This window comes from Mytilus trossulus, chromosome 6, assembly GCF_036588685.1.
Source record: "Mytilus trossulus isolate FHL-02 chromosome 6, PNRI_Mtr1.1.1.hap1, whole genome shotgun sequence".
NCBI lineage: Eukaryota > Metazoa > Mollusca > Bivalvia > Mytilida > Mytilidae > Mytilus > Mytilus trossulus.
The window spans coordinates 84,984,243-85,010,694 of record NC_086378.1 but is presented as its reverse complement, the minus strand read 5'-3'; the positions used below and the strand labels follow the sequence as shown (position 1 = coordinate 85,010,694).

The 26,452-nt window shown below is 33.2% G+C and overlaps 1 protein-coding gene across 3 annotated transcripts in view; it reads right to left on the bottom strand.

Annotated features, from left to right (window-relative positions):
• LOC134722065 (lysosome membrane protein 2-like) overlaps window positions 1-26,452 on the bottom strand; it is a 39,458-nt gene extending 13,006 nt beyond the window's left edge. The window contains exons 1-14 of one of the 3 annotated variants that reach the window (XM_063585518.1): window positions 26,340-26,452; window positions 19,365-19,480; window positions 18,462-18,619; window positions 17,738-17,879; window positions 16,589-16,789; window positions 16,094-16,185; window positions 15,098-15,147; window positions 14,619-14,630; window positions 14,234-14,291; window positions 13,584-13,762; window positions 13,194-13,324; window positions 12,214-12,287; window positions 11,549-11,600; window positions 2,068-2,229 (exon numbers count right to left, since the gene is read on the bottom strand). In XM_063585518.1, the coding sequence (XP_063441588.1) occupies window positions 2,068-2,229; window positions 11,549-11,600; window positions 12,214-12,287; window positions 13,194-13,324; window positions 13,584-13,762; window positions 14,234-14,291; window positions 14,619-14,630; window positions 15,098-15,147; window positions 16,094-16,185; window positions 16,589-16,789; window positions 17,738-17,879; window positions 18,462-18,619; window positions 19,365-19,478 (1,425 nt within the window). In that variant the 5' untranslated portion in view covers window positions 19,479-19,480; window positions 26,340-26,452. Of the gene's footprint in view, window positions 1-2,067; window positions 2,230-11,548; window positions 11,601-12,213; window positions 12,288-13,193; window positions 13,325-13,583; window positions 13,763-14,233; window positions 14,304-14,618; window positions 14,631-15,097; window positions 15,148-16,093; window positions 16,186-16,588; window positions 16,790-17,737; window positions 17,880-18,461; window positions 18,620-19,364; window positions 19,481-26,339 lie in introns of all 3 variants that reach the window. The other 2 variants (XM_063585517.1, XM_063585519.1) reach the window with 2 other exon arrangements.

Genomic DNA, 26,452 nt, shown 5'->3' with positions numbered 1-26,452 from the left:
AACATGGCTATCTGTACAACTTCTACCACTAACTTACCTTTTGATTCTCTCTCAGTTTAAATACACCATAGAATACTGATATCAGTAGGAGGAGAGCACCACCAGATAACATGGCTATCTGTAAAACTTCTACCACTAACTTACCTTTTGATTCTCTCTAAGTTTAAATACACCATAGAATACTGATATCAGTAGGAGGAGAGCACCACCAGATAACATGGCTATCTGTACAACTTCTACCACTAACTTACCTTTTGATTCTCCCTCAGTTTAAATACACCATATAATACTGATATCAATAGGAGGAGAGCACCCCCAGATAACATGGCTATCTGTACAACTTCTACCACTAACTTACCTTTTGATTCTCTCTCAGTTTAAATACACCATAGAATACTGATATCAGTAGGAGCAGAGCACCACCAGATAACATGGCTATCTGTACAACTTCTACTACTAACTTACCTTTTGATTCTCTCTAAGTTTAAATACACCATAGAATACTGATATCAGTAGGAGGAGAGCACCACCAGATAACATGGCTATCTGTACAACTTCTACCACTAACTTACCTTTTGATTCTCCCTCAGTTAAAATACACCATAGAATACTGATATCAGTAGGAGTAGAGCACCACCAGATAACATGGCTATCTGTACAACTTCTACCACTAACTTACCTTTTGATTCTCCCTCAGTTTAAATACACCATAGAATACTGATATCAGTAGGAGGAGAGCTCCACCAGATAACATGGCTATCTGTACAACTTCTACTACTAACTTACCTTTTGATTCTCTCTAAGTTTAAATACACCATAGAATACTGATATCAGTAGGAGGAGAGCACCACCAGATAACATGGCTATCTGTACAACTTCTACCACTAACTTACCTTTTGATTCTCTCTAAGTTTAAATACACCACAGAATACTGATATCAGTAGGAGGAGAGCACCACCAGATAACATGGCTATCTGTACAACTTCTACCACTAACTTACCTTTTGATTCTCTCTCAGTTTAAATACACCATAGAATACTTATATCAGTAGGAGGAGAGCACCACCAGATAACATGGCTATCTGTACAACTTCTACCACTAACTTACCTTTTGATTCTCCCTCATTTTAAATACACCATAGAATACTGATATCAGTAGGAGGAGAGCACCACCAGATAACATGGCTATCTGTACAACTTCTACCACTAACTTACCTTTTGATTCTCCCTCAGTTTAAATACACCATAAAATACTGATATCAGTAGGAGGAGAGCACCACCAGATAACATGGCTATCTGTACAACTTCTACCACTAACTTACCTTTTGATTCTCTCTCAGTTTAAATACACCATAGAATACTGATATCAGTAGGAGAGCACCCCCAGATAACATGGCTATCTGTACAACTTCTACCACTAACTTACCTTTTGATTCTCTCTAAGTTTAAATACACCATAGAATACTGATATCAGTAGGAGGAGAGCACCACCAGATAACATGGCTATCTGTACAACTTCTACCACTAACTTACCTTTTGATTCTCTCTCAGTTTAAATACACCATAGAATACTGATATCAGTAGGAGGAGAGCACCACCAGATAACATGGCTATCTGTACAACTTCTACCACTAACTTACCTTTTGATTCTCTCTAAGTTTAAATACACCATAGAATACTGATATCAGTAGGAGGAGAGCACCACCAGATAACATGGCTATCTGTACAACTTCTACCACTAACTTACCTTTTGGTTCTCCCTCAGTTTAAATACACCATATAATACTGATATCAAAAGGAGGAGAGCACCCCCAGATAACATGGCTATCTGTACAACTTCTACCACTAACTTACCTTTTGATTCTCTCTCAGTTTAAATACACCATAGAATACTGATATCAGTAGGAGTAGAGCACCACCAGATAACATGGCTATCTGTACAACTTCTACCACTAACTTACCTTTTGATTCTCTCTAAGTTTAAATACACCATAGAATACTGATATCAGTAGGAGTAGAGCACCCCCAGATAACATGGCTATCTGTACAACTTCTACCACTAACTTACCTTTTGATTCTCTCTAAGTTTAAATACACCATAGAATACTGATATCAGTAGGAGTAGAGCACCACCAGATAACATGGCTATCTGTACAACTTCTACCACTAACTTTGGTATAAATAACATCCTCTTTAACTGGTCAGCATATTTATCATTGACCACAGCTGTCTGAAAAAAAAAGTCATAACATTTAATAGGTCTCTTTCAAGGCTTCATATCATTTTTGTGCTTTCAAGAAATATCTTTCTGTATAAGGCCTTCTTTAATGGGGTAACAAACATAAGATTGCTATTTGTTTCTTTTTTACTTGAATTTTGTTTAATTTTTTATTTGTTGAGAAACATTTGATTGTACTGAACCAACACAAACTGTAATGCAGGAAGAATTTGTTTGTCTGTCTGTGGTGTTTATATCTTCTTCCAAGGACTCTGACATAGCAGCCAGTCTTTATTGGTGGCAGAAGCAATAGCAATTAAGAACCACAACCATTGGCAGTCATTGCCATTTAATATCAGTGTCTAAAACACCTACTCATGAGCATGGTTTAAACTCCCAATTCTAAGAGTGTACAGGCTAGTGATCACTAAACAACAAAGTGCACTCAGTCACTGATGGCCACTGTAACAACACTGAACAACAAAGTGCACTCAGCCACTGATGGCCACTGTAACAACACTGAACAACAAAGTGCACTCAGCCACTGATGGCCACTGTAACAACACTGAACAACAAAGTGCACTCAGCCACTGATGGCCACTGTAACAACACTGAACAACAAAGTGCACTCAGCCACTGATGGCCACTGTAACATTTTGAAGCAAGATTTCACACATTCAGAAGAAGGAAACAGTCAAGTGAGGATAATATTTTTCTTAATTTGTCAGTCTTATAGTTATCGTTGGAGCTAGGTATGATGGGTTGCTGTCTTATTGAATTTTACCTAACAAACCTGGAACAAACATCAGTCTGAGCTCTTTCTAAGCAAGCACTTTAAAGATAATACTGTTTGATTGAAATGTATTGGTACATCTTTAGAATTAAACAGTCAACTCCTGGAAAGATCTATCATTAACATATGATAAAGTTCATAAATCAAAGTAATGGTCTTGTTTTTAAGATAAACTGTAAACATACAAATAGTAACACCCCTTTAATCTAAATGAACTTTTGTTCCACATGATGATTCAGAAGAAAAAAGAGTATATAATTAACTTTAATGATAAAAAATTATTGACATAAACACATAAATAATCAAAGAGTGCAATCCTCCCCCATAAAAATCACATACACATTTGTTTGTTTTTGTAATGAAAAACCAATTTTCTATAAAAAGAGTCAGTATTGGTATTCTAGCCTGTAGAAGCTTATCTGTAAGTTTAATGATAAAGGTCAGAGAATTCTGAAGAGTTTTCATCAACAGTTTGATGGAATACTCGTTAATAGACAGACAAGAAATGGATTCATGCCAATATCATTAACTGTTGTAAGAAATATACATCCTGTTACATTAAATTTGGGGACATAATTTTCAGTGAGAGGGGAGGGCTGTACAAAATATCTCTGTTTAAATTGAAGTTTGACAGGAACCATTCATTAAGGAATTAGAAATAAACTTTATCATTTTCTGTTGTGAGAAATATACATCCTGTTTTCATCAATTCATCAAATTAGGGGACACAGTTTTCAGTGAAAGGGGGAGGGATACCTGTAAAAAACAATCAAACACAATATGTGCTTTTTCCAACTATAGTCCCTCAGGAGGCAATGAATTCAAAACATAACAAGAATACAATGTTTAATACCAGTATGGTAATGATAAAATATGTTGTGAAATGTTAGTTATCTGCAATATGAATATTAATGTGCAAACGAATAACAACTGTCATATTTCTATGTTAAGTTCTCTTAAGTAAGAAGCAGTTGGACCCAAGGGGAGACAACTTATATTTATAAATTGCTTGCTTAGATGGAGATTCTTAAGCTTTATGTAAATTAATCATGTTTAATCCAGCAAAACAAGCAAGAAGTAATATGTAAATAGATAAATATCTTTTTGATGGCTTAAGAAACTAGGGGGCAGTACTTAAGATTCATATGACTATAAAACTCCTTTATGACTAAACCGGCTAATCAAGCAGTTGAAATTCAGTTTTGTTTAGACTCCTCCTTTGCTCAAAATCACTGACAAGAGACAATTTTTTTTTCAAAAATTCAATTTCCAATTTTACCTTTAAAATTATATTATAAGTATGGATCTTACATTCTAAATGTTTTTTATTTGATTTTCCCATAGTTTCATAAAAAATACTTCCTTTCCAGTGCAAAGAGGTGAAATTAATATCCATCAGTGCAAAAAGGTAAAATGAAGATGTTTGAAAATAATGCGAATATTCACCTGTGATGTTGTATACAAAAGAATCTTTTTATAGAAAATAAGAGAGTCATAGTGTTATAAACAGCCTAACTTTACTTTAACAGCCCACTTCTGACTAACATACAAACACTCAAAACCACAAATAGAAACTATGATTCAAACTCAATGACAACAATTATTTGCCATCTAGCAAAAAACTCTGTTTAAACCAACAGTTCGAGGATATAACAGGGTCAATGTCAGTATTTCTATCTTACAATAAGAATCTAAATGAGTTGAGACAAAACTGAAACAAACAGGCTGAAAAGACTTTAAGATAGCCTATAGTAATATTGATGGAATTCTCATATTATAGACAGAAATAAGTCGAATAAGTAGACTGGTTCCACTATAATCTTCTGTTATATAAAAAATACATTGCAATATTGAATCCAAATTTTTGATATAATTCACTGGTAGATCCTAGAGCCAAAATGGCAAGTTGACTAATGATTAATTTCTCAGAATCACGAAAGGAAATGACAAGTGAACAATTTTGTCCTTGATTAATTTCTCTGGGAGATTCTAGGCAACAATTTTGAGAGTACTATTTTGTCTTTGATCAATCTTCCTAAAGCCAATAGAAAGTGGATAAGTTGTTTATTCATACTTGAGTTAATAGCATGTGGACAGTTTTGTACATAGCTCTACCTATCTCTAACTGGCAGTGCCAAAAGTTCAGATGACAATTTTAGGATACAAATCGAATATCAACCTCTGATGTTGTTGTGATTCACAAAATCTTTTTATTCAAATTCAAATTCAAATATTTTATTGGACAAAGCACATATGATACAATGCGTATTCCAAGATATAAACACATTAAACATGACAATTTATGCAAATACAACATAAAGAAAACATTTGAAGTACCAATTATATATATAATATCACAGTATTACATAGTATTATACTTATGGTAGACCAACTGACATTAGATTATTATTACGAGCTTCAAAAGCTTGACTTAAATAACTACATATTTGTCTGGTGTTAACTAGATTTACTGGATTAAGTAAATAGATCGTTGATTGAATATCATCATCATTATTAAGGTTTTTGAAAATATCAAACTTCTCTCGAAGGTCTTTATATAGAGGACAATGTAAAAGAAAATGAACTTCATCTTCCACTTTATCTTTACAAAGTTTGCAGTATCTTTCACTTGCTAAAATTTTTGGTTTGCTATACCTCCCAGTTTCAATTGCAAGTGAATGTGCACTTATTCTAATTTTTGTAAGCAGTGACCTATCATATTTTTTAATATCAAATCTTAAGTAAGCTTTCAAGTCAAATGATGAGCACATTTTACTATAAAATCTTAGTTTACCTGTGTTATTAGATTTAATATTCTCAAGTTGACCCAAAATCTTGCATTTATAAAAGTTTTTCAGTGAGTCCTCAAACATATTATGTGATATTTGAAGTGAATCAAAGTTGATTAACTTTTTTAATTTATGTAAGGACTGTACCCAGCAAGCGCTCTTTAGTGTATACAATTTTTTATCTTCAATGAATGCAGATTTTAATAGATCAAATTTTGGGTTGTTTCCAACTTCAATGTCAGTTAATCTGGCATAGTATTTAAACATTAGTTTATATGATATAAAACACACTGGATATAGCTCAAGTTCTGTACGTAAAGCTAAATTGGAAGCCTTACCATGAACACCAAGAACATTTTTCATAATCATATTCTGAACCTTTTCAAATGGTAGTTTATCAGCAGTGTCAAGATTTATATTAAAATCTGAGATCCAAATTTCAGATCCATAAGTCATAATTGGTGAAATTAATGAGTTGAAAAGTCTTACCCATTTTTCCACTGCAATACAATTAGGATATGGTAATTTTGATTTCAAGGCGAAATATGCCTTACGTGCTTTATCAGCAAGATTTTCAGCTGCTATATTAAGTTTACCTCTATTGTTGAAGACTATACCTAAGTATTTATATTCCGTAGCAGATTCTAATGGTTGGGGACCAAAATAAAAATAATGTTTATCTAATAAAGATCTATTTTTACTATTTGATAAAATCATAGTTTGTGTTTTCTTGGTGTTCACATTTAGGCCCCAATCAATACAAAAGGATTGTAAGGCATCCACACAGTGTTGCAAGCCATTAGGTGTTTCTGAAATTAAGATTAAATCATCTGCATAAAGAAGATGACTAAAGTTATTCTGATTTAAATTAACTGGATCAGACAAAACAGGGTTGAAATAGGAATCTATGTCATCGACAAAAATATTAAAAAGGGTGGGGCTAAGACTGTTTTATAGACAAAAATTTCGTCATATCTTTATAAACAGACAAAAAACTCGTCATAGCGTTATAAACAGACAATCAGGTTATGTTAATTGCCTCATTCTGACAAACATACAAACATCCAACAGTGGAAATAGAAACAATGATTCAAATTCAACGACAACAATAATTCACCGGTAGACATGGGGTAAACAACCTGAAGATTCACCCTTCTATAACCTCCCTTCTATTGGCAGTCATCCATTAAAGACAAAGATTGTATTGGAGCATAAATATTAAGTGCATTATAGACATCTAAACATTCTCTGTGGAGTAAGAGAGAGATATCTAATAAATCTTGAAGTTTCAAAACAGTTTTCACACCTGCTAAAAGATAGGCTTGAAGTACTTTTTGTCAAAACAATAAAAGAACAAAATTTATTGTAAATACTAAATTTTCTTGGTATTTCACCTGTTTACTCATTCAAGTTGTACTTTGTATGCTATATTCCAATGTTTGATGTTAGAAACAATTATTATTCAAAAACAAAGCAACACAATTAAATATATTGCAGTGTATTTTTGTTTAATATATAAGAAGAGGAAGAGTATAAAATGGACCATGTACAACCTGCAATCACTTTCACAATTTTACTTTTGTACTAATAAGAAATTTTATGAGCAATGCAACATCTACTTTGCAGAAATACTAAATTCACAAGCTTTGAATTCTAGTGAAAGGGTCACACCACTTTAATCAATGTTTATGCTAATTGACTTTGATATAAGCAGATAAAGTAAGTGAGCTTCAAACTTAAAATGACAAGAAATTGCAGATATTTTATCACTATGTGGGTTTCCTTTTACTTATTAGTTTTCTATGCACAACAGATAAAAACAGCAAGACCAAAGAATTCCCTCAATGAACCTCAAGCGTATGAACCTTGATGGCCTGTGTAATTTGCAATGATGACACATTTCATGCATTCAAAGGTAGACAACTCTAATTAAAACTGATATGCCATATAATTGGAGGTGCATTCAAATTTGTGATTAATTAGATTATAACAGTACAGCTAAAATGAAAGAAGATAGGGTAGAATTTACTGGAAAAGTACATGTTTGTAAGGTTAATTAAATTAGAAACACATTGAATACCTCACTTACTATTAGAAAAAGCCAAACCCAAACTTAAGTTTGCCAGCTAAGAAATTTAAAATGCACTTTGGCAGTACTAACAAAAACCCTACTCATTTCTTGCTTCTAAAGTTGTTTTGACTTTGATGTTCAAGTTCTAAAGAGTTTTAATTCTTAATTCAAATATCTGAGATAGTTGTTGCAGTTATTCTGAACATTACATACAACAACATAATTCTCATTAAATTTGGTTTATAGTGTTTCCTACAGGTGGTTTTGGCGTGTAATGGCGCCCTGCTGTGATTTCTCAACGCCCTGCCCTTTTTGGGGGAAACAATTGGCGCCCTGCCTAAATTAAATGCCATCAAAAACTATTGCCAATTTCCTTTAACAAATATTTATAGAACTTTATTCAAAACGTTAAAATTGTCTTCACGAGTTAAACAGGTGCTTCCTGTACTTTGAGCTACGCATGCATGAAAGTAGTCCTATAACTATTTATAGACCCTGATAAAAAACGTAAAATACGAAATCATTTAGAAGCAATCAAAAGAGAGAGACAAAAATATATCTCTTACTAAAGGAATTAAAACCGAAAAATTATAATTTCCTGATGAATCAGGACTCGTTTTGAATTTACTATACACGTGTCACTTCCCGTTTTCGTTTCATTTTCAAACCAAAAGTAGAAAACGTTATCTATTCTTGATTTGTTTACAACTTCCTTTCAGTTGTTATACTCATTCCAAAAAGGATTTTATACAGTTCCAACTAAATTTCCAAATATCGATTAAGACGATATATAAGGATAATGGTTATGCAGCACTTGATAAAATCATTGCAAGTTAATTTCTACTGTAATTCCTTGTTTAAAAAAAAAAATGAATCCAACTTGTGTTGTTCAGGAATGTCCTCAGGAACAAACTGAAGAGAAATTGTGAACCAAGTTTCTATATCCCATGTCAAAATCTTTCACAATAAGGGCCAATTAAATCATACAATACTGACTGCCAGTCATGCCTACAAGTCCTTTATCTTACAAAGTCAAATATGAATATATAGTTATCAAAAGTACCAGGATTATAATTTCATACGCCAGACGCGCGTTTCGTCTACATAAGACTCATCAGTGACGCTCAGATCAAAATAGTGAAAAAGCCAAAACATATACAAAGTTGGAGAGCATTGAGGACCAAAAATTCCAAAAAGTTGTGCGAGCTAGTTACATACATCCTTGGTCCCTTGCTGTTACACAAAAAAAGTTGATTTTCATGGAGCGCAAAAGTGACTTAAACCCTCAAATTCCTGTATATGTTTTAAACACTTTTTCTTGTTTAACAATTTGTGTTAATGATTGATTACAGATGTATATGTCCTTTTTTATAGCATTAAACTAGTATATGTTTTAAATGAATCCATTTTATACCCAGAGATTTTATAGAAATTGCCTGTTCATATTAAGTAAGTGCCATAAAATTGTTGTCCATCACGCTTAATGTGCCCTCTGAGCTAACAATTACCCTGCCCTTTTTAAAAGCTGCAGGAAACACTAGTTTAGTACAGTAAACATGGTAAAAGTCTGTTCTTATCTGGACTAAGACTAAATATGAAGATTCTTAAGTATTGTATTTGTAAAATTGGTCTTGCACAATAGTTAGAGAAAAAACCTATAGAAAAAGACAACACATACCAAAAATTTCCAGTAAAAAAATTAGGGTTTGGAATCACTAACCTAGTTGATTTTAGAAATACTAAAATATTGTTTCAATTAGTAAAGAAATAGAATTAAACTTATTCAAGCAAATGCATTAAAAAAATGATCACAGACATGTATAGATCAAGAAGAAAACTTGAATGCAGGTCTTCAAAAAAATGTACTTTAAACATTTAAAAAAAAAACATTTTTAGTTTTGAAAAGTAGGACACGGAAAAAAATGAATAATGCCAAGAAAGACAAACTTTGAACAGTAATAAAGTAAATTTCTGAATGAATGGTATAAAATACCAATTAGCTGGCACAAAACACATGTCTCCCAGAATTTTATAAATGAATGCATTTTTATGTCAATTATTTTCAATTAACATAACATTTTTTATTCTCTTGTTGTCTTGGAGGAGTCTGTATGGCATGAATTAAAGTGGGAAGTTTTCTTTGAAGCTTAAAGCTAAGGCTGTTAAATCGTAATGAGGTTAACAAATTATTTTTTCTGTGGTGAAGGTGTGTGTCCCATCTGTCTATTTCATACATTCATGTTGTAGGCGTATAAAGAAGGAAAGGTAAAAATAAATCTATTAAATAAAAATCTGCTTTTATTTTGAGAAATATAGTATCATCACTGACATCAGAAGTAATGCTAACTTAACATCTGATTGTAATTTAATGTAAGACAACTCAATCTGTTTAACTGAATTAATAGTACATTAGTAGTATATAAATATTCTTTACCCATGGAGCCACGATGATCTTGACTTCATAAACTATTGTCAATATAATTCCTCAGATTGTAAAATGATTTAAATTCAAATATTCTGTTAATGTAGAGTTGCTAAAGGACCATAGGTATCTTATAACATGATTAAATTGTTCCTGATTTATAAATAATAAATATATATACGATTAAATTTACAATCTATTTATATAATAGATATAAGGGAATGCAAAATATGATTGATCTGAAACTACTTTCAAAACAGTTAAATCAAAGAAAGATGTCAGAGTGACTCTTGATTCTAAACACATACAGATACAAGTCAGTAAGTCATCCCAACTAGTTGATATTATCAGAGATAACTTTAAAATATCTATACTATAAAAGCTGACCCTAAAATAAAGGATTAGTGTGTCCCCATTTTCTTTTTTTTATTTATGGCAACCATATATACCAGCCCTTGTCGGTAGTCAAGGTTGTTAAACATCCCTTGAGTATCATTTTTTTATAGCTGAGAAGCATATGGAACTTATATATTGCCATATAAAATATTGAGTTGTTCACACAGAAATATACTAATATTGACTTGATACTACTATCCTTTGTTTAAACCTACCTTTACTTTTTATCTCCTCTCTGACAATCTATTTGATTTAAATCCTGACTGAAATGATTACTGACTGTTACCCTCTATTGGTGAGCTGGAAAATTTGTTTTTGTTTTTGAGGTAAAACAGTTAACTTACCCAGGATATTCAGACTCCTTGGTGTTTTTCCATACCATGCAAGGTAAAACATTTTCCCCCATAACACCTGTAAATCTTTTAATTTCAGCCTTTTTTTGCCATATTTTATAAGTCAAATATCTTGAGAAGGAGCTCCATGACCTATCAATATCTTTGGTTTACCGGTATTTTGATCCTTAACTAATACTCTTCAAGCTTTTAAAGTATCAATTTCAGATTTTTGATTTACTTGATTTTTACCTAAGATCACCTAAGTACATCCTCAAACAGTTGAACACATATTTACCTCAAGGGCGATAACTAGCTTCATTTAGCAACTGTAAGGTAATTTAGCTCTCTTGGAAATATGACTTTAAAAGGCACATTGAACTTGTAATACAACTTACCTCATGAAAAACAAAATTAATCTTTTTAATATTAACAAGTGAAACATTTGACATACAATTTGTTACCTCAGTCAATACAGGTAAAACTCAATGGTAAAATCTTACCAAAAACAGGTAAAAAGCAACTTACCTCGTTTAACCAGAATACAGGTAACACAGAAGGTAATATCTTAGAAGTTTCTCTGGAAAATAACATAACATGACAGATATAAATATTTTTTTCAAGAAGTTTTTTAATGTAAAAATATTGCTTCTCATTTCAAATTTTGTCTTGGTTTTTTTATCCTCTGTAAATTATAAACCAGAATTGACAATAGGATAAGAATGATAGTGACTTTGTAAAATTTAGTACTATAAATATAAATAATCATATTTTCTTAAAAGACATCATAGATATAGGAAGATGTGGTGTGAGTGCCAATGAGTGTGAGTGCCAATTATCATACCTAGCTTATAAATTCCAATATCCATGCTCAGAGAAACACACAAATATGGGTCAAAAGAATGATTTGATAAATATTTCAAAAAGTGTCCATTAAAATGAATATGTGTACTTTTGGTTGTTTTGTCAGAATAAAACTAATGGTAACTGCCTAAACCAAATCTTAAACATGATACAGTTAGAAACAACAGAAAGAATCATAATCAGAAATATGATAACCCACACTATCAGAACCAATCCATCAAAATAAAACAGTTACTTGTAACCTAATGGTTTTAATTGGGGATTTGATACAATTGCTTAAAAGTGTATTAAATTATAAATTAATACTCAAACTAAATATTATAACTTACGGAAGTCCATCTACTGGCTGTATGTAGAGATTGATCTGCAATCTTTTGGCAACAGACAGCACTAAACCAGTGTTCTATAAAATACACAGTCTTAAATAAAGTGATATTCCTTTTTTTAAAACATAAGGAAATTGTAAGTTACATATGTGTATATCGCAATGTTTTCTGCTGGGAATCATAACATTCCCTCTGTGATTAAAGATTTTAAAAGTTTAATAACTTTCTCAAACTATCCTGGATTTGTACCAAACTTTTTTCCCGCATTATACTTATAAATGGACTTGGTTTTTTTCTGCCAGAATACAATACATACACTCCGTGATTAAAGTTTTTAAAATTTCTAAAACTTTTTTATGCTATCTTGGATTTGTACCAAACTGGAAGTGAAGCTTGTTTATGATCAAAAGCTAGTATATTGGAGGAAATTTTGCTGAATTGTTGTACTTGTTTATCTGTATATTACTTATAAATGGCAGTCTGCACGGTTAGCCACTAGTCCGATGCCCCAGACTAGTAAAATTTGGTTCGGACTAGTTAGTTTTTGCAAAACTTTGTTTGGTCCAATAAGAAAAATGTCAAAATATTGGTCTTCGGACTAGTAGTTGAAAAAGTTTTTGGTGCAGACTGAAATGGACTTAGTTTTCTTCCAGTTATCACATACAGTTTGCAGTTAAAGTTTTTAAAACATTTTTTAGATTCATAAACTTGATTTTTACCAAACTTGGACAGAAGCGTCTTACAATCAAAAGATAGTATTGAGAGGAATATTTTTATTGATTTTTTTCTTCATTTTTGATGAGCCTGCGACTAACAGAAAGTAGGCAATACACTTGATTCCGTTGAACCCTTAAAATTTATTTTATTTCTTGATAAACAAACATAAACATATCACTGATCCTATTTCTCTTATTACAGCTTGCTTATCATATTTTAAATTTACAAAGATAGGGTAATAATGAATATGATAAAGAATAGCTTACATGTTCAAGGTCAACAAATGTCTGATGTTCCTCTGCAGACGGACTAAGACCCCCTATGGAGTTTTTGATTCTGTCTGATGCCATGTAAAAATGTGGCAGAGACACCACTGCAGGTATGTGGAAATAATCAACTGAAATAGAAACAAAAGTCTAATTAATCAAATGAATAGTATCTTTGGAAATAAATATTTCTATCAACAGGTTTTTCTTGAAAATATGATTATCTGCCTTTAATGTATATGGATAAATACCTTTAAATACTGCTGTTGTTAGTGGAAATGTAAAGGGATTTAATCATATTTAATTGAAAGGTCACAGGTCCTTTCAAATGAAAAGTCTAGTTGCGTTCATGTTGCCCTCAAAACACCAAAAGTTTGACGGTAAACTCACTTAGCTGACATGTGCTTATATTCACCAAACCAGTATCCATACAGTTAGACTCTGGAGTACAGAAACCAATGTTATCAGGGTTTATTGTAGCATTAGCTAGGTACATAAATCCTGCTGTGTATCTACGTAATGATATGTCCTTGACCTTTACATTAGAAGTCCATTCTCCAGATACTGACCTGAAATATATAACAAAAGATTCTATATCATTTCAAATTATCTAAAATTAAAAAATTCCATACCCTACATCCTATACTTAGAATGAATATGTTTTAAGGTTCAAGTTGCAACAAAACAAGTTCAATATTTCAGAAGTACATTGTTATTGAAATGCTGGACTTTTAAAACACAAGGCTCCCATACTAGGCAATGTCAGGAGAAGAACATGAAAAACTAGCTCCATTAATGGAGCACCCCTAAATCCAGCTTTGTTATTCTCAACAAGAAGACAACAAATGATTAGCTTCTTAACTTTTTGACAGTTGATTTTCAGATGAGAGTAATTCTGATGATAAAGACAGTCAACTTCTTACATCCTCATGTACATCAATGCACTTCCAAAGTAGATTTTACACGAAAACATCATTAGAAGGTCTTACATGTACATATAATTTAGCTCTAAAATATGCTTATCAATGCTAAATACATACCTACATATATCTGAAGCAAATAAATATAATGTTCTGTCTTCACTGAGGTATGGAGGACCTAGGGTGCCATCTGAAATAGGATTAGAGTACACATGAAGCAAATACATTTAATGTTCTGTCTTCACTGAAATAAGGAGGACCTAGTGTGCCATCTGAAATAGAATTAAAGTACACATGATGCAAATAAGTATAATGTTCTGTCTTCACTGAGGTATGGAGGACCTAGGGTGCCATCTGAAATAGGATTAAAGTACACATAAAGCAAATAAATATAATGTTCTGTCTTCCCTGAGGTATGGAGGATCTATGGTGCCATCTGAAATAGCATTAAAGTACCGTGAAGCAAATAAATATAATGTTCTGTCTTTACTGAGGTATGAAAGACCTAGCGTGCCATCTGAAATAGGATTAAAGTACAGATGAAGCAAATAAATATAATGTTCTGTCTTCACTGAGGTATGGGGGACCTAGGATGCCATCTGAAATAGGATAAAAGTACAGACGAAGCAAATAAATATAATGTTCTGTATTCACTGAGGTATGGGGGACCTAGGGTGCCATCTGAAATAGGATTAAATTACACATGAAGCAAAACTATCACTATTCAGGTATACAAGGCAAAGAGCTCCAAAATGTAACACAGTATTGTCCAAAGAAAGATTTGCCATCCATATAATATTGCACAAGAGATGTAAAATTGGTAAATTAAATGTTGAATGAAAAATGAGACATTTTCTTGACATTTGGCTTAATCTAATGTCAACTTTTTTTACAAACACATGTAATACATTTGATAACTAAGGGATTACATTAAAATTCTTGTACATTAAAATTTTTAATATCCCCAAAAAATCAAATAATTACCTGTTCCATTGACCATGTTGGCAGATTTTGTTGACCAGAAATTCAAATAACTGGAAATAAACATGACAATAATTACTAATAGGAAAACAGTCACAAATAAATGAACATAGCACAATACAAATGAATCCTAGATTATTAAAGAGACTATCCACTTAAGACTAAACAATGTATATATGAGTTGTTATTGGAAGATACTATATGACATTGGAAAATAGAACATGTTCATAAATAAGAAATTAATTTTAGAAGATTTTGGATTCACAAATACATGGCTATAGATTTTTATATTACTATCTACTAGACTTATCTTATTCAATCATAATAAACAAGAATGTGTCCATAGAACACGGATGCCCCAATCGCACTATCATTTTACATGTTCACTGGACCATGAAATTGGTGTCAATACTTTAATTTGGCATTAAAATTAGAAAGATCATATCATAGTTAACATGTGTACTAAGTTTCAAGTTGTTTAGACTTAAACTTCATTAAAAACTACCTTGACCAAAAACTTTAACCTGAGCTTCACACTATCTTTTTCTTTGTTCAGTCGACCATGAAATTGGGGTCAATACTTTAATTTGACATTAAAATTAGAAAGATCATATCATAGGGAACATTTGTACTAAGTTTCAAATTGATTAAACTTCAACTCCATCAAAAACTACCTCGACCAAAAACTTTAACCTGAGCTTCACACAATCTTTTTCTTTGTTCAGTGGACCATGAAATTGGGGTCAATACTTTTATTTGACATTAAAATCAGAACGATCATATCATAGGGAACATTTGTACTAAGTTTCAAATTGATTGGACTTCAACTCCATCAAAAACTACCTCAACCAAAAACTTTAACCTGAAGCGGGATGAAATGAACAACGGACAAACGAACGGACGAACGAACGGAGGCACAGACCAGAAAACATAATGCCCCTCTACTATCGTAGGTGGGGCATAAAAATAAAATAAGTTCCAAACATATGCATGTCCTACCTAGAACCATTATATTTGTCTATCATTCCTAACATTGTAATGTCTTTCTCTCCTGTGAAGATGGTATATACTCCATCATCAGTGTTATTTTTCTGAAGGTAAAACATTAAATCATTATTACATGGGACATTAAATCATTATTACATGGGACATTAAATCATTATTACATGGGACATTAAATCATTATTACATGGGACATTTTTTTCAATTGTCAGAATATCACTTTAAATGAGCTAATAAGTGAAAATCACATGATTTTTTTAAAGAGAAATTCACATGAAATTTTCAAATCAATGGGGAATGTGTCCATGAGACACAGATGATGTCTCACATGCGTATCATATAAAGTTTTAAAGAGACATAACTGAAGAACTGTAAAAGTGACGCTACTGAAATTTGAATTTAATCTGAGTTTTATAGTATGGTTTACAAATAGTAAAAAAATAACATAAGGACTAGGTTCTCCTTTTGGATTAATAAAAATGTGTCACTTACATTCATAAAGTAACCCACAAAGTCTGTGTAGAACCATTGTGGTGCTAACTCGTTTCCTACTTCTAACATTTTATCTTTATATCCCCACACCAGATCTTTTACACTCTTCTCAAAGAAAGGACCTTCACCTCCAAACTTTAACACAAACTGTAATATCTTATTTATGTCTAAATATTCATATTTTATAGCTGCTAGTACAGTCTGAAAAAGAAACAACTAAAGGTTACAAGAGCGCAATTATTTGTTTACATTTTACCGGCAAGTTTTTTACCCCAAGATGGTACTCAGAATAGAATCCTATACGGCTTCTGATTGGTTGATACAGGATTGGAATTACATTTAATCGAAAGCTTATCAAATTAGGTTTAAAAATTGCCGAAAATCATATTCACATTTTACGAAGTATAGAAAATATCTTCAATTTCTGCATGTCGGAGCCATTAAAAATATGCCTTTTTCAGTAAGCGAAAAAAGTAGACGATTTTTTTCAACTGCATTTTAGGTCAATTTGAGCCGCATGACCCTGTATTTTTTGTTGGTTGTAATGCAACACTGGCATTTTTAGTAACAGGAACTGCCACCCGTTTTTCCCTAGTTTGTGTAGTCTTCGAGAAAAAAAATACGGAACACTAGTGGTATCCTATGGAAAATGCATTACGAATAATTGCGCTCTTGTAACCTATACTGAAATGATCTGGTGAAAGGGAGATAATCTGTCAGGCAATTTGTTAATGGGAGGTAATCTGTCATTTACTGGTAAATAATCATTTGAATAAGTAAATCAGTATATACCCCCTTTGTGGAAAGATCATTTTCATATGATGTATGTATCTAGTGTTGTGTGGAGCAGAACTGCTTACCCTTATAGCACCAAAGTTTTCGCCTGGTTTTTGATGGGTTCTGTAATTCCATAATAAGTTTTCTGTGAACTATTGCATTTCTTTACATCAAAGTAAATCAGTGTAAACTAAGCATTACATGTAATAAGGCAACTGCATGCATTGGATATTGATAGGATAGGATGCAACAGACATAGTGTCATTGATAAATACACAGAAAAAAGCAGTATAAAGAGTATATAGATATTTACATCCATATAACTCAGTTAATTATTTAAGTCTTTTAAATTGATCAATAAATGAGGATTACCCAATATAAAGGATTAGCTGTAACAAATACATCAGAATCATCTCCAATGGACTTTGACCTGTCAAATATAAAGATTCTTTTCTGTCTGTATGATACTGTACCATTTGGATTGAAGGTGATATTGAACTTCTCTCTCTTCTCTCTACAAACAAATAACATTTGAGCATTTATATTATCTATGTAACTTTATATCTCTAATTGTCACGAGAAAGACAACACTTTGGTGTGACTGCATAAATCAAAACTTTAACCTGATATACGACAGATGAGTTGATAGAAAGAGTGACAGACAGTTGGACTAACTGTCTATGACGGGTTTATCAATTTTAACAAATTCATTTTAGCCGAGTACATTTTCAAATTTAAATTAAATGGAATTCACCTGATCATAATTTTGTCATTTGATTCAGTCTGCAAATAATAATTATTTCTTTTGGTCATTGTGTATGCTATGCAAAAAGAATTCCTGAACTGAGAGAAATCGGAAATTGGTCTGTTAAACTGCATTTAGGTTCTGTATTTTAGTTATCAGGAAAGACACTTTTTTTTATCTTTTTTTTTAAACTTGAAGGTCAAACTCTCATCCCATAATTTATCTTTAGTGTTAATTTGTTGTTGTAAGATGAACATCTTATTAATAAACTGTGTTATTAATTTGTGACTTCTAAAATAATACCATTTTACATTAAAGAAATCTCTTGATGTTTCATTACACAATACTTACATGTAGGTATATGGTCCTTTCTGTGTAACATACGGTTTCCCACCATTTAATATTTCATAAACATTGGTGACATTAAACATGTAGAACTGCATGTAGATAGGAATCGGCACATCCTTCCATAAGTCATACAACACTCCTCCCTTCTTTATAATCACAGTCTGAAAATACATTAAAGTTTGAAAATAGTTAGAATTCTTTTTAGTATAGAAAAAATAAATTATGTGCATCCCATGAAACATACAATGCCTTTTAACAATAAAAAAAAAATTCAATACTTTTGACTTTTATTATATATGTACCGGTACTTACAAACCTTGATCTCAGCTTTACTTTATGCAGATATTTGCTTTGAAATGTATTCTTTATTATAACTGAGTTCTATTATAAACAAAAAATTCAGAAAATATGCCTTAGTCATAAGTTGTAATTGGCACTGGCCCAGGTCAGTAACTACTAATACTCTTATTCTTTGCTTTGTCTCTATTGTTTTTATGTTAGATGTTTTTTTGCCTTATACCCATCTTTTGCAACAGATTTTTAGTTTACTCTTATGCTGTGCTGTTAAACAACTGTCCCAGGTTATAGGAGGTTGTGCACTCACAAAATTGTTAGACCCAGCCATGTTCTTTAAGTGCCTGTCGGAAGCCTGGAGCCTGAAGTTCAGCGATTGTAGACATATTTGTTCTTCTAAATTTAATTTGCGTTAAATTAGGATTTCACTATTCTCAATTAAATTGTTCACAGTTTTTATGTCGGACCTTTTTATTAGCCAACAATACAGTATGGATTTTCCCCATTTCTGAAAGGTGCACATCCACATCTTTTAACTTTGGTTGAATGTTGTCTCATTGGCAATCATACCACATTTCCTTCTGTGTATGTTTATTGATAAATGAATCTTACCTTTTCTACCTGTTTCTTTATGAAATAACTGACAACAGGTATGGAAATACCACCAATAACACAGAGTAACCACCCTGCTGTACAACATTTACATAGCTTCTTCTTCTCCATCATACCTGTAATGCATAATGGATTTAATTTTAGGTGTTAAATACCACTTTTAGCACTACATGAATTAGCTATTTCCTGTCGGACTGAGGGCCTGTCATTTAAGATTTGAATCAAACTCACAAACTGGAAATATCAACAGCCTATTGTTACAGTAGTTGAACTACTAAGACCACCATCCCTGAAGAACACTTTGCCACCAAGCAAGGTCCCTCCCTGAGGACACTTAGCCAACAAAGGCCAATCCTTGTGACACACTTAGACACCAAGGCCCCTCCCTGAGGACACTTAGCCACGAAAGGCCCATCCCTGTCGACCACTTGGCTGCCAAGGCCAATTCTTGTAGACCACTAAGCCACTTAGACATATCCATGTAGACCACTTGGCCAACCATGGCACATCCCTGTAGACCACTTAGCCACAAAGGCCCCTCCCTGTAGACCACTAAGCCGCAAAGGCCCATCCATGCAGACCACATAGTCACCAAGGTCAAACGATCTTGATGACTCTGTGGTCTACAAAGGCCCTTCCAAATGGACCACTCAGGCACCAATGCCTCTAACTAAAGATCCCTTCGCAACCAAGGCCCCCTTCAAGTAGACCACTTAGCCATTAAGGCCCATCCATGTAGACCACTTAGCCACCAAGGCCTCTCCCTGCAGACCACTTGGTCACCAATGCCCCCCCCCCCCTGTTGACTACTCATACAGAGTAACACATGATATAGTATATTTATTAATACCTAGAGGCCCACAGGAAACTGAATTACTTATCAGACAATCTTTAATTGCTCAAGAAAAAAAAATTGATACAAAGGAGTAGGGGAATTAAGACTGGGTTTTTGCCCAAGAAAACAAAATATTTGATTAATGTTTCAAATTGACACATTATGATTAGAAATACAAAGGGTCAAGAAATATAAATGAAAATCATCAAGATTTTTATCAGATGACGTCACAATTAGTAGTAGTAATTTACATCATAGTCTGTATTGTTTTCACAAAAACGATGAAAAATACAGAATTTATGCAGTTTTCTATCTTTATTTTGGTTGTGGAAACATTGTTGTTTCTTGCATGTCTTGGGTGTGCACATACTTTTTCAATCTAAAATATACTTAAAATTTGATGAAAAAACAAGGAAAATCAAGGAATTTTACAAAATATGCAAAATAAGTCATGATTTGTTGCCATAGTAACTTGTTCAATGCCAAATTTGTTTTGTTTTTCTGAAAACCTTGTACCTTAGTCTATTATTTAGTAATTTAAGAGTATGTGCGATAACTTTTAAATTTGCAGTAATTTTTGGGCCAAATAAGGGCCTATTATTGCTCCTACTCCTTTGGCATAAGATGACTTTGTATTTCTTCATCTCTTACAAACAGCAGATATTTGACACAAAAAATAATACCAAATACAAATTTATTTAAGTTGGATAAAATCATAAAAGTTATGATAAAAAGAAAAAAATTACCTGTTATTTCAAACAAATCCAGTAAATAAATTAAATTTAAGTATAGAACACATTTCTGATCTTGAAGACTTTTTAAGATGAAGAACAACAATTACATCATTGTTTTTGTTGTGTTATGGTTAACATGTTTAGTATATTTTGTGCTGTTATCTGACCAACATATATAGATCTCTCCATTCTACCCAGTATTTTTACCTTTCATATCTGTGAGGTGAAAAGTCTGTAACAGGTCAAGTGAAATTTATTTCAGTTGATAATTAATTAAGTTATCTGGTGTCTGACATAAAACAAACAATATGTTTGGAGGACTGATTAAAATCATTTATCTTTAGCTGATTTATCATGAATATTATGTAAATAAACAACAATGATATTCAGAATAGGAGATCAGAATATTATGTAAATAAACAACAATGATATTCAGAATAGGAGATCAGAATATTATGTAAATAAACAACAATGATATTCAGAATAGGAGATCAGAATATTATGTAAATAAACAACAATGATATTCAGAATAGGAGATCAGAATATTATGTAAATACACAACAATGATATTCAGAATAGGAGATCAAGGAGAATGGTTAATAATAAAGAATAGAAGCTCTTGAAAAGCAATGGCTGTAAATGGTGACAAAATGAAAAATTCAGTTTGTACAAAGGGCAAAACTCAAGAAAGGTTGAAGTAATGCCAGTAAAGTATATAGTTAAGTACATTTTATTTATTTATTTATATACTTTATAAAGGTAGGAAACCATTTAAGGTTTGTTTTTATTGCAATTACCAACGGAGTATAGCTACATGTATAGGACAATATGTATGGTAAAAGATATATCAGACATGTGATAATTTATTCAATTAGCACAAAATTAATTAAAAGTTAGACAAATATCTTGTTTAAAATAAGCAAATTTTTGTATGTATTTGGACTAAACATGTAAAATGCAATGATTTTTAGCACTGTATTTTGTTTACAATTTGATAAAACTGGTACAATTTCATCCATATTTTACCTCCCATAAAATGCACCTTGAAACAAATATAAATTAAAGTCTAGAATATGTCAGAAGACAAACAGCAAATGCTTTTTATATTAAAAGCTATATTCAATTGAAGTCAAAATAATTCAGAGATTAATGATGATAAAGTGCAACGGGTCGTAACCAGTGACACAATGTTCATGTATGTATGAAGTGAATTTGTTTGGCAGGAATTTGCCCCAAAGTTGGTCCTCAGGTACAAAAAGCGTCAATTTTGACCTTTTTTCGTTCCTTTTCTCGACCTGTAAGTCCGACAGATGCTAATAGATGCATCCATCTGTAGTTTACATGTAGCGTGGACACCAGTGAACACTTTTATCACAACAGTTGTTAGGTCGGAGTGAAACTGATCTTGGTTCATCAGTGTAAAGAAGGTCATTTGCACCAAAATTCACCAAATTTCGGAATTTTTCCAACTTTGAACTTTATCTGGACTTGCAACCGGAAGTAGTCGTTTCCTTGGCGTATTTTGATAATAGACACGTTATGTGCCATTAGGTTAACCGTATTTGTCAAGGTTTCAGTCCTCTGAACTCCGTGATTCAGACCTTGAAGGTAAGCCCACCCCTCCAAAAAACCCAATTTTGTCCGATAACAAATTTTGAAGTTCGTATTTGAGCTCAAAATTAATATTTAAAGTGAGAAACATGACATGAATAGTTTCAGATTGAGGAAACGTGCATACACTACGAAATAAATGGTATTACGATGACCTCTAAATGTATGGAGCGCCATTGATGCCAAAATAATGGTATTCTGGGTACGGCCGTAATATTACGGCCCCCGCACGACAAGGGTTAAGTAAGTTTCAACATTATTATTTTTTTGGCGATTTTGAGATGACCAGCGTATCCCAAGGCCTTGATAACCTTTAAAGGCCCCAAATAAGACGAAAAAACATCAAAATTGGACAGAAAACTGAAAAAAATGGTTTCTGACATCAGGGTTCTTAACCCTTACCATGCTGAGTTGTTTTCAGAAATTGTCTAAATTTCGAGTATTTGCAAAAATATGCAAATGATATGCAAATGAGCTGTACCCTGATGCTGATGCATACTGATTACAATAAATCTAAAATAGGTGATCACGGGGTGGGGTGGTCGGGGTGAGGAGGCGGATTTGTTTTGGCGGGAATTTGCCCCAAAGTTGGTCCTCAGGTACAAAAAGCGTCAATTTTGACCTTTTTTCGTTTCTTTTCTCGACCTGTAAGTCCGACAGATGCTAATAGATGCATCCATCTGTAGTTTACATGTAGCGTGGACACCAGTGAACACTTTTATCACAACAGTTGTTAGGTCGGAGTGAAACTGATCTTGGTTCATCAGTGTAAAGAAGGTCATTTGCACCAAAATTCACCAAATTTCGGAATTTTTCCAACTTTGAACTTTATCTGGACTTGCAACCGGAAGTAGTCGTTTCCTTGGCGTATTTTGATAATAGACACGTTATGTGCCATTAGGTTAACCGTATTTGTCAAGGTTTCAGTCCTCTGAACTCCGTGATTCAGACCTTGAAGGTAAGCCCACCCCTCCAAAAAACCCAATTTTGTCCGATAACAAATTTTGAAGTTCGTATTTGAGCTCAAAATGAATATTTAAAGTGAGAAACATGACATGAATAGTTTCAGATTGAGGAAACGTGCATACACTACGAAATAAATGGTATTAAGATGACCTCTAAATGTATGGAGCGCCATTGATGCCAAAATAACTGTATTCTGGGTACGGCCATAATATTACGGCCCCCGCACGACAAGGGTTAAGTAAGTTTCAACATTATTATTTTTTTGGCGATTTTGAGATGACCAGCGTATCCCAAGGCCTTGATAACCTTTAAAGGCCCCAAATAAGACGAAAAAACATCAAAATTGGACAGAAAACTGAAAAAAATGGTTTCTGACATCAGGGTTCTTAACCCTTACCATGCTGAGTTGTTTTCAGAAATTGTCTAAATTTCGAGTATTTGCAAAAATATGCAAATGATATGCAAATGAGCTGTACCCTGATGCTGATGCATACTGATTACAATAAATCTAAAATAGGTGATCACGGGGTGGGGTGGTCAGGGTGAGGAGGCGGATTTGTTTTGGCGGGAATTTGCCCCAAAGTTGGTCCTCAGGTACAAAAAGCGTCAATTTTGACCTTTTTTCGTTCCTTTTCTCGACCTGTAAGTCCGACAGATGCTAATAGATGCATCCATCTGTAGTTTACATGTAGCGTGGACACCAGTGAACACTTTTATCACAACAGTTGTTAGGTCGGAGTGAAACTGATCTTGGTTCATCAGTGTAAAGAAGGTCATTTGCACCAAAATTCACCAAATTTCGGAATTTTTCCAACTTTGAACTTTATCTGGACTTGCAACCGGAAGTAGTCGTTTCCTTGGCGTATTTTGATAAAAGACACGACCAGTCAGTATGTGCCATTAGGTTAACGGTATTTGTCAAGGTTTCAGTCCTCTGAACTCCGTCATTCAGACCTTGAAGGTAAGCCCACCCCTCCAAAAAACCCAATTTTGTCCGATAACAAATTTTGAAGTTCGTATTTGAGCTCAAAATGAATATTTAAAGTGAGAAACATGACATGAATAGTTTCAGATTGAGGAAACGTGCATACACTACGAAATAAATGGTATTACGATGACCTCTAAATGTATGGAGCGCCATTGATGCCAAAATAACGGTATTCTGGGTACGGCCGTAATATTACGGCCCCCGCACGACAAGGGTTAAGTAAGTTTCAACATTATTATTTTTTTGGCGATTTTGAGATGACCAGCGTATCCCAAGGCCTTGATAACCTTTAAAGGCCCCAAATAAGACGAAAAAACATCAAAATTGGACAGAAAACTGAAAAAAATGGTTTCTGACATCAGGGTTCTTAACCCTTACCATGCTGAGTTGTTTTCAGAAATTGTCTAAATTTCGAGTATTTGCAAAAATATGCAAATGATATGCAAATGAGCTGTACCCTGATGCTGATGCATACTGATTACAATAAATCTAAAATAGGTGATCACGGGGTGGGGTGGTCGGGGTGAGGAGGCGGATTTGTTTTGGCGGGAATTTGCCCCAAAGTTGGTCCTCAGGTACAAAAAGCGTCAATTTTGACCTTTTTTGTTCCTTTTCTCGACCTGTAAGTCCGACAGATGCTAATAGATGCATCCATCTGTAGTTTACATGTAGCGTGGACACCAGTGAACACTTTTATCACAACAGTTGTTAGGTCGGAGTGAAACTGATCTTGGTTCATCAGTGTAAAGAAGGTCATTTGCACCAAAATTCACCAAATTTCGGAATTTTTCCAACTTTGAACTTTATCTGGACTTGCAACCGGAAGTAGTCGTTTCCTTGGCATATTTTGATAATAGACACGACCAGTCGTTATGTGCCATTAGGTTAACGGTATTTGTCAAGGTTTCAGTCCTCTGAACTCCGTGATTCAGACCTTGAAGGTAAGCCCACCCCTCCAAAAAACCCAATTTTGTCCGATAACAAATTTTGAAGTTCGTATTTGAGCTCTAAATGAATATTTAAAGTGAGAAACATGACATGAATAGTTTCAGATTGAGGAAACGTGCATACACTACGAAATAAATGGTTTTACGATGACCTCTAAATGTATGGAGCGCCATTGATGCCAAAATAACTGTATTCTGGGTACGGCCGTAATATTACGGCCCCCGCACCACAAGGGTTAATAATATAGAAAACATAATACTTTCTAAAAAATGCTAAAGTTATATATGAAACGTTTATTCATTCACATCATGCAAAATGTTTTTTTTTTAATTCATTGTAATCAGCATAACCATGATTACTTTGCCAATGTAATCATTAATTAAATCAGACACTTTCAGAAATGATGTAATCATTAATTTAATTTAATCGTACAAATGACAAAGTAATTGTAATTTAATCAATTACATTGAAAGTAATCGGACCCATATCTGCTATGTATGTAAGCAATTCTAATTTGTTTGTTATTTCCCGCGTTCCCGCAAGACCTCATTTCCCATTTTCACACCACAATAATTCGACTTTCACGTGTCACGCTTTAATACATAAATCTGCAATCTTGCGTCACACTAAGAGCCCAATGAGATCTACTTTAGCATGTTTAGTCTGTTCTCTTCTGCCTATATAAGACGACTTAATAGAACATCGAGAATAAAAATAAAGGGTTGGCCGAAGTCGTACAAAGCCGAAACGACCAAGGCCGAACTGGTCCATGGCCGAAACGTCTCGCACCAACTTTGGCTTTGAGGTGTATAGATATAGATATGTTTCATATGTCTATGCAAGGGAAAGAGGGTTCAAAAGGAACTCTTAAATAATCATACTGATAATCTTACATTCCCTGCTATTGAACTAACGTTGACACTCAGGGGAAGAACAATGAGAGCAGAAAAGATTCCGAGAGGTGAAAGTCGGAAATATTTTTTGATTGTTGTGATGGTCAGAGTTG